Raw genomic sequence first — 16,163 nt, forward strand, 5'->3', positions numbered from 1 at the left:
TGAGAAGAAACAGCTGTGAAAATCTATTAATCAGAAAGTAGAATGTACATAGTGTGAATCTATAAAGGTTGGAAATAAAAAATGAAGTGGAATGCACAAAGATTGAAATTTGAGGTGTTGGTGAGCTTACTGGCCTGGTATTACCCATTTGTGACTCAGAAAAACATATGCTTTACTATGCTGGGTATGCCACAATCAAGAGGAATAGTGTTGCATTCATCATCCAAAGGAATATTGCAATATCTGTCCTGAAGAATAATGCTGTCTGTATACGATTCTTTCTCTCCTATTTCCCCATTCAAGAAAGTGCAATCAATACAACTATTATTCAAATCTATGCACCAACTACAAAAACTAGTGATGACGACATTGAATTCTACCAATATTTTCTGTCTTGAAATTGATCAAGCATGCAATTACAATGCATTGGTATTTGCTGTTTGGAATGCGAAGAGGAACCATAGTTGGAAAATACAGAATACTTAGTTACAGAAACAAAACTGGAGATCACATGATAGACATTTTGCAAAACCAAGGACTTCTTCATAGCAAACACTTTTTTCAACAACACAGAAGTTGACTATGCACGTGGAATTCTCCAGATGGAAGGCAGAGGAATGAAATTTACTACATCTGTGGGAAGAGACAGTAGAAAATCAGTTATCAGCAACCCCAATGAAGACCATGGAACAGAAAGACCCATCAATTGCTTATATGTAAGTTCAGGCTGAAGCTGAAGAAAATTAAAACAAGTCCACAAGAGCCAAACTATGACCTTCAGTATGTCCCACCTGAGGACCATATCGTCACAACTGGATCATGATAAATGGAGAAAAGATAGAAGTTGTCAATGATTTTTTTTTCCTTGCTTGGATCCGCAATCAGTGCTCATGGAAGTAGCAATCGAGATCAAACAATGGATTGCGTTGGGTAATTTTTCTTCCCAGGACCTCTTTTAGAATGTTGGAATGCCAGGATGTTATTTTGATGACTAAGGTGCAACTTGCCAAATCATGGTATTTTCAGCTGTCTTATATGCATGTGAAAGTTGGACATTGATATGGAAGACCGAAGAGCTGATGTGTTTGAATTATGATGCTGGCAAAGAATATTGAAAGTACCATGTACTGCCAGAAAACAAAACACATCTGTTTGGAAGAACAGTCAGAATACTCCTTAGAGGCAAGAATGGCAAGACTTTGTCACACGTAGTGTGTGGATCTGGAAAAGGACATCATACTTGGTGAAATAGAGAGGCAACATAAAAGAGGAAAGCCTTTGACAAGACAGATTGGCACAGTAGTGGCAACAGTGGGCTCCACCATAAAAATTGAGAGGATGACGCTGGACTGGTCAGTATTTCGTTCTTTTGTAAGGTCCCTATGAGTCGGGACAGACTCAATGGCACTTAATAACAGCAACATGGATCGAGAATAAGCTGTGAACGTGGTATCTTCTCTATTCTTAATCCTTGAACCGTGCCACTAACTGCTCAACTTTCGATATTACCTCTACACAGTCATGGTATCAGTAATAACTGATATATTCATATTTTAGACTCACTTGTCAATATAAATGGCTCTTATAAGATACTCTTAAATTGTTTTTAATAATTTGTGTTACATTTAACTGTATTGTAAAAGGCATAAATTTTGTGGAATTTGTAATGAAATGTTTAAAAATTTTCCTAACCAGTATACATGAGAATTGAATTATTGTGGTGTATTATTTTTGACAAAATAATAATTTATAAATTATCAAGGGTTATGAGGGAGTGGGGAGGGAGGGGGAAAATGAGGAGCTGACACCAAGGCTCAAGTACAGGCTGGTATGCTTCTTGCATGTGGGCTTGTTGGTTCTGAGCTAGATGGCTGTTTGTTTAACTAAAAGCCTTTAAGACCCCAGACACTATATCTTTTGATAGCCGGCCACCATCTGCTTTCTTCACCACATTTGCTTATGCACTCATTTTGTTTTCAGTGATTGTGCTGGGAGGGTGAGCATCACAGATCCCAGTTTCTTAGAACAAAGTGTTCTTGCATTGGGGGAGGAGGGGGAGGGGGGCATCTGAGCAGAGCCTGAAGTCCGTCCACTACCTCAGTGTATTTCCATATAAATACACGTACCTAGGCTAATACCTCTATTTTTATGAATTAATGTATTTACATATGTACACACTTAAGCTTATACCTCTATCTATATAGCTTTGCTTCCTAGATCTTTTCCTCTGTTTTCTTTTACCTTCCTCCTGCCCCACCATCACACTCGCCCACTTCCACCTCTTAGTAATTCCTCTCAGCTGGACTGCTGTTGCTCCAGTACCCCAGGATCTCTATGGCCTCTTTGTTCTTGATTTTAATTCCCTAGTTGTTCCCCTTTGGTCCTGTTGCTTTCTCCTCAAGCTTGCTTCCCATGCCTATTTTATAAGTAGGCAAACCAGCAAATACAAGACCAAGCAAAAAGAAAACATAATTCCAGGTCTGTTTGCTGACCTTTATGACTATCTCCCCTCTGGTCCTGGAGGAATTCCAAGAGCTGCCCCTCCTAGCCTGAAGTCTATTTTGGGGTCTCTTTAGGGGCTTTGTGGCTTGGCTTTGCTCCCATTGCTGATCTGTTATGTTCCCTTATTGGTTCGTCCCAATGTAGGGGGTTTAGACCGGACTAACTCCCTACTGTGTGGTCCCCAGTATTGTCCTCTGTCACGGAGTGATCCAGTGAGGGGACAACATGTCTTGAGCAGTTGTCAGCCCTACATTTCTCTCTGTGAATGGAACTCGTCCTCCTGGCTTGATGTGCCGATATATGGGGTCTAGACCATGCCTTTCTCTTTTTTCCTTCTTGGTTCGCTTGTGTGTGGGCATGGCATGCCAGCCCCTCTCCCCAACCTGTAGGTTTCGTGTTCTCTATAGCACATACTTATAGGGAGGGGGGGTCAGTTTTGCTTAATTGGGGCCATGTAATTGCTTTTCACATGGCTAATGATGTGTGAAATTTGTGATTTTTATTTAGGGCTAAGTTTAGAGCAAGTCGACATTTTATGGCATTGCTTAGTAGAAGATTCTGAATGTTATGATGATGCACTCCATTGGTTTTTAAATCAAGTTCGAAGTAAAGATCAACATGCTATGGGAATGGAAACCTACAAGCATCTTTTCTTGGAGAAGGTAATTTTATTTCTTGAAAGTTTTGTTCATTTTGTTATTTACTTTTTAATATATAAAAATATGAACTCTGATGTTCCTTTTTCTTTTTTATATTTACAAGGATGTTTTATTTCTGAATTAAAGCACTTAAATTAATAGTAATTAGTACTGTCATGTGTACAGAATGTGTTTGTGTGTGTGTGTGTGTGTGTGTGTGTGTATATATATATATATATAATATATAATGTCACTGACTTCTTTGTGGTCTAATATTCGGGTGGTACACAAACTAGGAATGTGACAGCTCCGTTCTCTTGCTTGTCTTTACTTAATTTATTGTGCTTTCATTCCATCTTTGACAATAATCTCCAGGTTTTCAAAACAGGAGACAGTCACCAGATCCCTACAAAAGCATTTTAGAAATTGTTAGCATGACAGGAAGTATGTTCTATCTAGTTGATGTTTTCCTTTACCAAATATCAATTGTTTTAGGTAATACAGTGAACTAGTTAGTTTTCTTCTCAATAATTTGTACTTATTCGCATTTTAGTGTTGAAAAACCAACAATAATAAAACAATAGTTTTTCATTTTGACTGCTTATTAAAATATACATAATACATTAAAAATCCTTTTACTCAATTACTTTGATGTGATTCTATGTACTTCTCTAAAATGAAAACATCAGACAGGTTTCAATCATCATCTAAATAAATGCTTTCACTGGATTACTACCTATGTTAGTATTTTAAATTAAGACTAGAAAAGCCAATATGTTTGCTTCTGGAGTGTTTTGATTAAAATTTAGTCTGTTAATTTATGAAATACCACACTTAACACCTTTGTTTTATTTTTTAAAGATGCCTCAGCTAAAGCCTGAAACAATTAGCATGACTGGCTTAAACTTGTTTCAGCATCTCTGTAATTTGGCTCGATTGGCTACCAGTGCCTATGATGGTGGTTCAAACTCTGAGGTATGCATTTAGATTGAACATTTGTGGAATTTTTTTCTTTATTGCTCAAATTGGATTGCTGAATTATCATTTGGGGGACTGATGTGTCCTTGACCAAAGCTACAATACTCTCAGTCACCTCATGCCTGCAAAAGCTCAACATTGAATGCAGAAGAACAAAGATATATTGGTGCCCTTTGAATTTTGGTGTTGGTAAAGAATATTAAATATACCCTGGGTTCCCTGAAGAACATACAAATTTGTCTTGGACAATGTACAGCCAGCATACTTCCTAGAGTGAGACAGCAAGACTTGTCTTTACGAACTTTGGACATGTATCAGGACACCAGTTCCTGGATGAAGGACATGATGATTGACAAAGTATGATTGTGACTGGGAAGCAGCCCCTGAACTAGATGAAGTCATGAGTGCTGCAGCAATGAAGTCAAGCATGGGAACAAGTGTGGAGATGGTGCAGGAACAGCCACTGGACTCTGTTGGACAGTTGGCGGCTATGAACTGGAACTGGCTTATTGGCACCCAACAATACCATTAACTATCTTATGTTTGACGAGGCTTCAAAAATTAATGGAAAAGTTCTCGTCTCCTGATTCCATTTTTGCACAGACGTTTTGAAGCTTCCATCAGAATCTACCAAGCATTAAGTTGATCAACTAAGATAAATTTTATTCTTAGGTTATTTTAAAACTTTCTCTTGATTTAAAAAATTTAAAAAAAATTCGGTTAACTTTAATTACCAAAGAGAAAACCTTGTCAGTGCTAATGTATGTTGTTAATGTATCTAGAAGAGGCCATTGGTATGTTTTTCTAGTCCTCTGAAAGCTCTAGATATTTTAGGGAGCAGACTGATTTAATTCTAACCTGATTTTTTGGCGTCGTTTCTGGTATCCAAATGTTGATGCTGTTGGATAATTGGACTACTGCTTACCTTTAGATAATCCCTATTCTGGAATAGAATTTATCTGCATCTCTCTGATGTAGATTTCTGAGTCATTGTGAGACCTGTTCATTGACTGAATACTCTCAAAAATTGGTAGTCTTAACTCTGAGGAATGAAAGTACGTTTGACCACTTTTGGTGGTTTTTTTAAGGTTGCTGTAAGTGAGAATCAAATTGATGGAAGTAAGTTTGGGATCTCTGGTTTGTTTTTTAATGCATTATTCTTGAAGTCTTTAACAGACTTATAAGCCATTATAACTGATTAATGATAGTTTTGATTTATATAGTATCCGTTCACAATTGTTCTATTTTTCTTTATAAGTTTGTGAAGTATTAGGATGAAAATGAAAAAGTGAGTGCTAATCTGTATGATAAAAACAATTTAATTTACACTAGAATGCTTTCCAATTGGTATTTTCCTTTTGTTTCTTTCCTTATTTGAACAGTTTTGTTCAGTGTTTGGTTTCCTTAATTTAGTATCTTATAGTAAGTTTCAATTTGATCATTTAAGACAGTGGTTCTCAACCTTCCTAATGCCGTGGTCCTTTAATACAGTTCCTTATGTTGTGGTGAGCCCTCCCAACCATAAAATTATTTTCTTGCTATTCATAACTGTAATTTTGCCACCGTTAGGAATCGGGCGACCTCTGTGAAAGGGCCGTTTGACCTCCAATGGGGTCGCGACCCACAGGTTGAGAACCACTGATTTAAGACAACCAGGCAAACTTGATTACCTTAAGAAGTAGCCAGGGTCCAATTTTGAGATGATACTGCAATTAAAGTAGGTATTGTTAACACTATTATAATTGTTCAGTCAACGATATTTCAACTTTTTCTGTAGTTATTAATGAAAATACTTTCTCATCAACGACTATTAAGAATTTAAGTCAGAATTGGGTTAGCATGTTAATTTAATTTTTGGGAATATCAAATCTTTTATTTATTTCTATCTTACTGTTATTAATCAGTTGTGCTATATGATTTCTATGTTTGGCACTAGTTTTATGCTCATTTACATTGTCAAATAGTAAAGTTTATTTGGTGTGTATCCCCCATTAGCTGTGCGGTATGGACCAATTTTGGGGCATTGCTTTAAGAGCACAATCTGGTGATGTCAGTCGTGCGGCTATCCAGTATATTAACTCCTATTACATTAATGGTAAGTATTTGAAATACTGTCTTAAATGCAGTTTTTTATATGAGGATTTTCTTGATAAGCTATTATTTCTTTAATATGGATGAATATATAATTAATATAAGTGTCAACATCTGGCTTCCAGGCAAAACTGGTTTGGAGAAGGAGCAAGAATTTATTAGTAAGTGTATGGAGAGTCTTATGATCGCTTCTAGCAGCCTTGAGCAAGAATCACATTCAAGCCTCACTGTGATAGAAAGAGGGCTACTAATGCTGAAGACACATCTGGAAGCATTTAGAAGAAGGTAAATTTTTTATATTACATTGTAAGGTTAAATTTATGTCTTTAGAATTTTAAAAATTGCTAACATGTCCAATAATACTCTTAAAATAGTAATTATTTTGTTGGGGCAAATAGAAAGCAGAATTTACAAAAAAATGAAAGGTCAGTAAATGTAATAATTTTTTATTCCAAAGCTTTACCTATCAATTTAGAAGAGGAAATACATATCCCTGGTAAATGTTGGCAGAGCTTTAAAAATCATTAAACATAGAACTGATATGCGTGACTTAAAATTGGTCTCTAGAAGAAGTGTAAAGCAGAAAAGGCAGTAAACCACCACTAAAAGAACACTAAAATTCTGACCAAGAACATCAAATAATATCTCATAATTGGATGAAGTTGAGTCATTTGCTTCTTTTCCTGTTTTGGTGTTTTTTTTCTTCCTTCCTTCCTGGACCAGGAGACAGTATTTTAATTTTGAATTTCTGCTTACCATGGAAGGTTGACCAAAAAAATTCAGTTAATGAATAGCTGTATAATTAGTTTAGACATGCTGTGTAATACAGAAATAAAGCAAATTAACATTTGTGAATAATGAATATACCTATTGAAATTAATGGTGAGTGGGTAGTTTTAATTAAGAAATTCGGTTTGTTAAGAGTCATTAACTATGAGGAAATATCAAAGTGCTGAAAGCACTTGAAAAATGTTCACATTCATTGCTTTTTACATAAGTTCTGAGTTTGATATTGAAAATATAGTTCACTTGATATTTTATTTGAAATATCATGAATTCTTGAATTATTAGATATTTTATGTTTCTTATAAGTCACAGTTCTGTGATTTAAAACATCTGAGCACTATAAAATTCTTTGTGATTGTAACTGGTGGAAATTCTATTTAAGTAATTTTGTGTTCTTTTAAAGGATGTGCAAAGGAAAGCTTGAGTTTTTACCATAGAAATTCAACATCAGTTAAAATCTGCAAATGTTATAGTGTAACATTCAAGTTAATAAACTTAATGCATACTCATTATAAAATTCAGCCATTACATTAACTTATATTAAGGAAGATGAAAATTCCATATAATATATCCTTTCCTGTTAAAAAGATTGTGTACACTTTACAAAATTTTCATTGTGCAGTGGGGTTTACACTCAACAAACTAAAAGAACTAATTGATTCAAATCCTTAATCTTTATAGTGTTACCCATGTGTGTAGTATAAGTACTTAAAAAGTAATAATAGTTCATTAAATTTTCTGAAGTTTTTTTCCCCCTTTGCTATGAAAATTGCTTTATTGACGTTCTTGATCTATGGAATATTTTCAGATGTTTTAATAGTTTTTTTTTTTAGCCTAAATTTGAATAAAACTGATTTATACTCTTTTTTTCCTAGCTCATGAGAAAATTTTACATTAGTGTCATTAGAAGTCTCCTTTCATGTTTTATTCTTGAAGTTAATTTTGTTATTGAATAATATACATGAATTTCGGGGTGACAGGGACTAGAAAAAATGAAAGTAATCACTTAAGAAAATTACTAGGTATTATAAGTCGCATCCTTGTCTGGTTCCGTTGTGCAGTATTGAGAGCTTACATTGTCTAGTGCTGCTACTAATTTAATTTGCTTGATATTCATATAGATAAAATAATGAATTTTTTTAAATAATTAAAAAATAATAATTTTATTGGTGGCTCGTACAACTCTTATCACAATCCATACATATAATCCATTGTGTCAAGCACATTTGTACATTTGTTGCCATCATCATTCTCAAAACATTTGCTTTCTGCTTTATTTACCCCTTGTTATAAGCTCATTTTCCCCCTCCCTCCCTGCTCCCCCCTCCCTCATGAACCCATGAACCCTCCCTCATGAACCCATGGCTGTAAACGTTTATATATTTTTTCCTGTCATTTTTTAAAATCATTTTATTAGGGGCTCATACAACTCTTATCACAATCCATACATACATCAATTGTGTAAAGGGCATTTGTACATTCATTGCCCTCATCATTCTCAAAACATTTCCTCTCCACTTAAGCCCCCGGCATTAGGTCCTCATCCCCCCCCCCACCCCAATTCCTGTCTCCCCCATGAGCCCTTGATAATTTATAAATTGTTATTTTGTCATGCCTTGGCCTGTCCACAAGAAAGAATTCTTCAGCTCACATGTCAGTGGTGTTGAGGTAGAGAAGTGAAAACTACATGCACTTCCCCTGAGTCAGTGCTACCTCACAGCTACCCTACCGCACTAGGCGGTGCTGTCCTGTGGGTTTCAAAAATAGGCCTTTGTTTTTTAAGTTGGGATTTAGTGCCTGCATCACATCATTCCATATTTCAGTCACATCAAGTAGAACTGTACGATTGCTACCCCAGTCTGCTTCCAGAATATAACTCTTTAGAGGAGCACACGGCCTCCTCTTTCCCCTGGTCTCAAACTACACGAGAGAAGTTTGTTGTAAGAGTATTATTTACTCTGGCATGGATGTGTTTCTGTTCCCATTCATGCTTTGTAGTAGACATAGTTTGCCTTGAATCACTTAAAAGTGATAAAAGAAGTTCATGCTTAACCATTCTACTAGAAGGGCTGATTATTTTAGATCCTTTTTTCTTAACTAAACGTAGGGACCTTGAATTCTGCTTTTTTAGCAAATGAAGCTAATAAATAATTGGCAAGTGCTTTATCCCTGTCTCCTTTTTATATAGGAGGTTTAATAATTTGTAATTTTAATAGAAAGCATATTGCGTAGGTTAACATAATTATACCTAATTATATTGGCTCTGAAAAGCCATTCTACAATGTTTTTATTTTCAATTTCTGAATATTGGAAGATAGGTTATCATTTCATTTTTAGGGGACCTTGTTTCTTTGAATTCCTTTTTTAATTTTTTTTTTTTTTTTGGACCAGAGCTACTCTTGGTGGCGAATTTTAACAAACAGCTAATTTTTTTTCTTATAGCTACCCCAAACCACATTTTAAAGGGGAAAATAAAGTTAGCTGTTACTAATGGGATTTTTTCCCAGTAACTTCTCTTTGAAACGGTTTTGTTCAGAGCTCTTACCTATTTATGCCTTTAAGTTTGCTGCGGTCTGATGAATCTAAACTTTAGATTACAGTGTGCTGACCTTTCGTGGACATTTTTTGTTTGTACAATATTAAGAATTTATATAACATTTAAGTGGTTTAAAATTTTATTATATGTTATTTTTGTTGTTTCAGGTTCGCATACCACCTGAGACAGTGGCAAATTGAAGGCACTGGTATTAGCAGTCATTTGAAGGCACTGAGTGACAAACAGTCCATGCCACTAAGGGTTGTGTGTCAGCCAGCTGGACTTCCTGACAAGGTAAATACATTGTATTCCTATGCTTGTAGCAATTTCCAAATTGATAATATTTCCCAGTCCAAATATCTGTTCTTTTTGTATTTTTAAATTGGTTGCATCTCATATTTCAGATGACTATTGAAATGTATCCTAGTGACCAGGTAGCAGATCTTAGGGCTGAAGTAACTCATTGGTATGAAAATTTACAGAAAGAACAAATAAACCAACAAGCTCAGCTTCAGGAGTTTGGTCAAAGCAGCCGAAAAGGAGACTTTCCTGGTAAGTGCACTCATTCTAAGTTTTATCTGTCAACTTTACACCTTTATTTCGTTGAAGATGCACTAACCAGATTCATGGCTCCCCTCACCCTCCTTTACCCCTTGGTATGGTTCCTAGATTCTTAAGCAATCAGTTTCTCAGAACTGCTTCTGATGTTATTTCCAAAGTATCCTCCCTCAGCCCTCACCCCCACCCCCACCCCCACCCCTAATCTCTGTAGACTTGATGTAATCATCAAGAAACTTATGCGATGTCATTGGCAAGTAATGTAGGAAATATTGATACATTTGAGTTTTAAAATGTGGCACATTATCAATTTAACTCTTTTTTAAAAAGGGCCTTTGAGGGTCCCAATTTCATTTAATATCTTCTGAACATATAAAATTAGAACATCCCCAAATCTCACTTGTGCACCTTCTTTTTCCCACAGAAAAATACTATATTAAAGTTTTCAGGTGGACCTGAAATACATGCATGCTTATTTTCTCTATTATTCGTAAGCACGGTTTTCTTAATTAAAAGAAAGGTTTTCCCCTTATTTCCTATTTTGTTTAGTATAAGACACCCCAACGTCTCATCTGTATGTCCTCTTTTTCCACCACAAATGTGTTTGATTCTTCTATTAGTATTACCACGGGTGCATTTCCAGTATCTTTTCATAGCACATAAAATATAAGCTAATCAGAGAAATGGGCATGAAGGAAACATCATGTTTCATCATGAATTTAACTATTTAAATATTTAGGATTACAAGTATGTAAGAGACAGTGTCTTGCCATCCTTCACACCTAAGGAGCACTGGCTATACATCTTCCTTCCAATATATATTTGTATGTTCTTTTGGCAGTCCATGGTTCTTTGAATATTATTTGCCAGTTGCTGTATAGAGTGCTCATTCTTTAGAATCTTTTAGTGAGGAACCAAAGATTTGTCTACAGCAGAAGTTCTCAAACATGGGCCTGGGTGAGCTCTTCCCCCTCCTCAATTGTAATTGGCTACATTTTTTGTAAGTGTTTTTTTGGGGGGGGAGGGGTGGAAGATTTTAAAAATTGCCCTCCTTTTGCTTTGCTCCTATAAACCATATATTTATCATCGAACCCACTGTCATCAAGTTCATTCTATTTTAGTACTGTAATTATGAGAAGATGATGTTATATCAGAATTACCATCAAGGGGTTTTGCCAAAGGCTTTTATTTTAAGCTCTTCTTAACTTTAGCTCTTAGAGAGTAGATCAAAAGAGAATGTCTTCTATTCGTTGAAATACATGTTCTGAGGATATGGAGGTGAGAGCAGGAACCTCACTCTCATTGCCAATGAGTTGGTTCAACTCAGTAGCCCTGTGGGAAAAGGACCCTATAGAACTGCCCTTGTAGGTTTCCAAGACTAACTCTTCACGGGAGTAGAAAGCCTTTTCTCCCGTGGAGTGGCTAGTGGCTTCAAACTCCTGACCTTGCAGTTAGACCTCAGGGCTTTGGGGACTACGCTATAACTAGGCAAAGATAATCCAGGTGAATCTAAGAATCTAATCCGGGGTCATTAGCATTCTTTTCTCAAATAGGAAAGATAATCTCGTTAATCCTCAGTAACACTGGCCCTACTGATTGAACCCAAGCCCTTTACCACTACCCCCGTGCTTCTCTCTGCTATGCTTCCATTATCCTCTACCTTCCTGCTTGCTCACTTCCTTTCTTCTGTTTTTAACAAGAATACACTATGCATTTGCTTCTTGAGAGAAAGTTAATGAGATAATGTACTTTTTTTAACTCTTTAAATGATTGAAAATGTATTTCATAAGTCATGCACAAATGGTAATAGGAATTTGAGAGCCATGGCTGCATTGTTTTCACGCTTTCATTGTTGCTGTTGGGGATTCTGAATCCATTCTTATTTCTGATAACTTTTTACCTAAGGCCCTCCTACCCCCCCTGAAAAAATAAAGATTGATGAATTTTTTTTGCCCCTAGTAATGTTCTTGGAGGGAGTTGGGGTGGCAGCAAGGGTAGGGCTTGCAGTGGTAGTGGCAGGAGCATAAGCAAAAGGAAGGAGGTGAGGAGGAAGAAGCGCTCACCCAGGCCTACCTGCTGTTCTGCTTACTAAAAACCAACCCGTACAGCTTCAGCTTGCCTGCCTTCGTAACACACGGAGGCTGAGCCCAGAGCCCAGAGCCATGCTCTTGCTTCACCTGCCTGTACTTCACCCACGACCCGATGCTATATGGGTCTGAGTCTTTAAAAATGATTAGAAAAACAAAACAAAAAGAACAGAACTCCTTTAAAAAATAAAACAAAAAAACTACACCATATGGGTCCGTTGCTGTATTTGTGCTTCATGTTGCCTGAATGGACATTAAACAAATCATCCTTATATTTTGATATTGGTTAGTATTCTAATATATAGGTAATTAGTGTGATACAGGAGGAGGCTTTTTAGTCCCATAAAGAGTTATAGTCTCAGAAATCCAGTTCTCCTTGCCCTAGAATAGCAGTTCTCAACCTGTGGGTTTCGACCCCTTTGAGGGTCGAACGACACTTTCACAGGGGTTGCCCATTTCCTAACAGTAGCAAAATTGCAGTTACGAAGTCACAACAAAAATAATTTTATGGTTTGGGGATCACCAAAACATGAGGAACTGTAAAGGGTCACGGCATTAGGAAGGTTGAGAACTACTGCCCTAGAAGATCTCTGTAAGTAGCAAGTGACCCAATAGCAGTGAGGTGTTTTTTTTTAAAAATTGTTTTTATTAGGTAGGAGCTCATACAACTCTTATCACAATCCATACATACTTCAGTTGTGTAAAGCACATTCGTACATTCATTGCCCTCATCATTCTCAGAACATTTGCTCTCCACTTAAGCCCCTGGCATCAGGTCCTCATTTTTTTCCCCCTCCCTCCTCGCTCCTCCCTCCCTCATGAACCTATACAATATATAAATTATTATTTTGTCATATCTTGCCCTGCCTCACCTCTCCCTTCACCCACTTTTCTGTTGTCCGTCCCCCAGGGAGGGGTTCACATGTGGAACCTCATAATTGGTTCCCCCTTTCCAACCCATTCTCCCTCTACGCTTCCAGTATCGCCACTCACACCACTGGTCCTGAAGGGATCGTCTGCCCTGGGTTCCCTGTGTTTCCAGTTCCTATCTGTACCAGTGTACATCCTTTGGTCTAGCCAGACTTGCAAGGTAGAATTGGGGTCATGATGGGGAGGGCGGGGAGAAAGCTTTTAGGAATGAGAGGAAAGTTGTATTTTTCATCGTTGCTACATCGCACCCTGACTGGCTCATCTCCTCCCCGAGAACCCTCTGCAAAGGGATCTCCAGCGGCCTACAAATGGGCTTTGGGTCTCTACTCCGCACATCCCCCTCTCATTCACTATGGTAAGATTTTTTGTTCTGATGATGCCTTATACCTGATCCCTTCGACAACTCGTGATCGCACAAGCTGGTATACTTCTTCCATGTGGGCGGGGTTGGGGTGGGTGGAGGAAGCATTAAAGAACCAGAGGAAAGTTGTATGTTTCATTGTGCTATCCTGCACCCTGACTGACTCTGATCATCTCCTGCCCACGTCCCTTCTGTAAGGGGATGTCCAGTTGCCTACAGGTGGGCTTTGAGTTTCCACTCAGCACTCCCCCTCATTCACAGTGATAGAATTTTTTGTTCTGGGTCTTTGATGCCTGATACCTGATCCTATCAACACCTCATGAGCACACAGGCTAGTGTGCTTCTTCCATATGGGCTTTGTTGCTTAGCTAGATGGCTGCTTGTTTACCTTCAAGCTTTTAAGACCCCAGATGCTGTATCTTTTGATAGCTGGCACAATCCACTTTCTTCACCACATATGCTTAAGCACCTGCTTTGTGTCGGGAAGGTGAACATCATGGACTGCCAGGTTATTAGAACAAGGTGTTCTTGCATTGAGGGAGTACTTGAGTGGAGGCCCAATGTCCATCTGCTACCTTAATACTAAACCTAGAAATATATGTATGTAGATCTATTTCCCCAGCATCATATATAAGTATATTTACATGTTTACATACCTGTATTTAGACCTCTATAAATGCCCTTTGCCTCCTAGTTCTTTCCTCTGTTTCCTTCTAATTTCCTCTTGTTCCACTTTCATATTCAGCCTTCATTTGGGTTGCAGTAATTCCTCTCAATTACATTGTCCTTGATCAAGCCCTGCCATGCCTCCTACACCATCCTTGCCATTGATTTTAGATCACTTATTGTTCCCTTGACCCTGGGTTTGTTAACACCCACTTCCTTCCCCACCCCCACCCCCTCTCCCAGTTCCAATGGAACTGTTGGTCCATTGTTTTCTCCTCCAGATTATATATTCCACCTATCTTATCTAGATAGACATGCAGAGATCGAAATATGCACAAAAAACAAGACAGCAAAACAAAGCTACAAGAGAAAAGAAAACAACAAAACCAAGGACTAGAAAAAGAAAAGGCTGTAAATAGTTCAAGGTCTGTTTGTTGACCTTTAGGAGTGTTTTCCGGTTGAGTCTGTAGGGTGCCAACCCCTGGTCCCATAGTCTATTTTTGGTATTCCCTGGGGACTTCATTGTTCTGGTCCATTTGCTATTCTGTTGCATGCCCTTAGTGTTTCGCCTCAGTGTGGTGGGGTCAGATTGGGCACAATTCTCGCACTGTATCTCCAGTGTTGTCCCCTGTAGTACTACTGGTCAGTGCGGGACACCGTGTCTTGTAGTGGGGCCAGCTGTGTGGTCCTCTCTGTGCCTTAGCTGCTCTGGGCAGTAATATCGTTCTCAGGGGTTGGTGTAGGACAGAATGTGCTCCACTCTCTCTCTCTCTCCCTCTTCATTTGCTCCTGTGTGCTCTGATTAGACATGTCCCTCTTCCTGAGCTGTAGCTTCAGTTCTGTGCTCTGAAGTGCATTCCTCTGGCGCTGTCTGTGTAGTTGGGATTGGGGCCGGCCCCTCAGACCTCTCTATTGGTTCCCTGCTTCATGCTGTTAGGTTGCATTCATGTCTTGGACCAACTGGTTGAAGTCTGGTTTCTCTTTCCCTGGTCTCCATCTTGCCCCTCCTCTCTGAAAATGTTTTGATTATTTAGCTGTTTAATATCTTGAACTATTCCTAATCTTATATTAATTCCCAATTTTTATCTTGTCTCTCTTATGTTTTGAGTTTTAACTTTGTTCCTGAGAAAGACTGTGAACTTTGCTTTTACAACCCTTCTAATGAGTTTTTCATTTTGCTGTCATGCAGCTAATACATAAGAGCTCTGTATTCTGAGTATTTGGATTTTTTTTAATGTAGTCTTGGTCGTACCTGCATTTTAATTAATGTTTAGGTGCTTTGCATTTAGCATAGTTTTGTTTCATCCCACCACTTAATGATATGCCTCCACCCTGCAACCTTCTTCATCCTATTCTGGCGCCAACCATGTCTCCTGGAGCTTCTCGGCACTTTTTCTATACTGGGTTCGGCAGTCTATTGAATGGCTACACAGAGTTTAAAAGCAATACTCAAGATTATTGGGTGTGGGGCCAACTGTATTAGGGAAGTGAACAGGTTAGTACAAGTTGAGAACAGAAAACATTTAATCTTTTTGTCAAAAAGTACCTTTTCTCAGCCATGCAGAAGCTTGGCTTTCTTTCCCCCCCCCAGTTAAGTGTTACAAAGCTCTTTAAGTGCTAGTAAATGCCCCAAGGGCATCCCTCTCTGCAATCCAGCTTCCTGCCCAAGGGCACTCAGCTTTACTTAGCCACTGCTGGGAGGCCTGCTTCTCTTTTGGGGCTTGGTGCTTTGGCCTCAGGCATTCTTCGTGGATCTTCTTTTTTGATGGTCTTGGGTTGCTTCCTTGATCTTTTGTCTGAGATGGCTCCCTTTAATACCCAGCAAAATAGCAAACCTCACCAAACTTTAAGTTAGTCTAGGGGCTCATACAACTGTTATCGCAATCCAGACACACTTCAATTGTATAAAGCGCATTTGTACATCATTCTCAAAACATTTTCTCTCCACTTAAACCCCTGACATTAGGTCCTCATTTTCCCCCTCCCTCCCCACTCCCCACTCCCTCATGAGCCCTTGATAGTTTATAAAT

At 38.1% G+C, this 16,163-nt stretch overlaps 1 protein-coding gene across 1 annotated transcript in view; it reads left to right on the forward strand.

Annotated features, from left to right (window-relative positions):
- The window catches only part of USP34 (ubiquitin specific peptidase 34), a 175,820-nt gene that overhangs the window by 53,404 nt on the left and 106,253 nt on the right, over positions 1-16,163 (forward strand). Inside the window, 6 exon segments of the mRNA XM_004710200.3 lie at positions 3,010-3,164; positions 4,002-4,115; positions 6,114-6,213; positions 6,335-6,494; positions 9,699-9,825; positions 9,936-10,083. Of these exon segments, the coding sequence (XP_004710257.1) occupies positions 3,010-3,164; positions 4,002-4,115; positions 6,114-6,213; positions 6,335-6,494; positions 9,699-9,825; positions 9,936-10,083 (804 nt within the window).

Source organism: Echinops telfairi, unplaced genomic scaffold (assembly GCF_000313985.2).
Source record: "Echinops telfairi isolate 266 unplaced genomic scaffold, ASM31398v2 ScPeMD7_2573;HRSCAF=3158, whole genome shotgun sequence".
Taxonomy (NCBI): domain Eukaryota; kingdom Metazoa; phylum Chordata; class Mammalia; order Afrosoricida; family Tenrecidae; genus Echinops; species Echinops telfairi.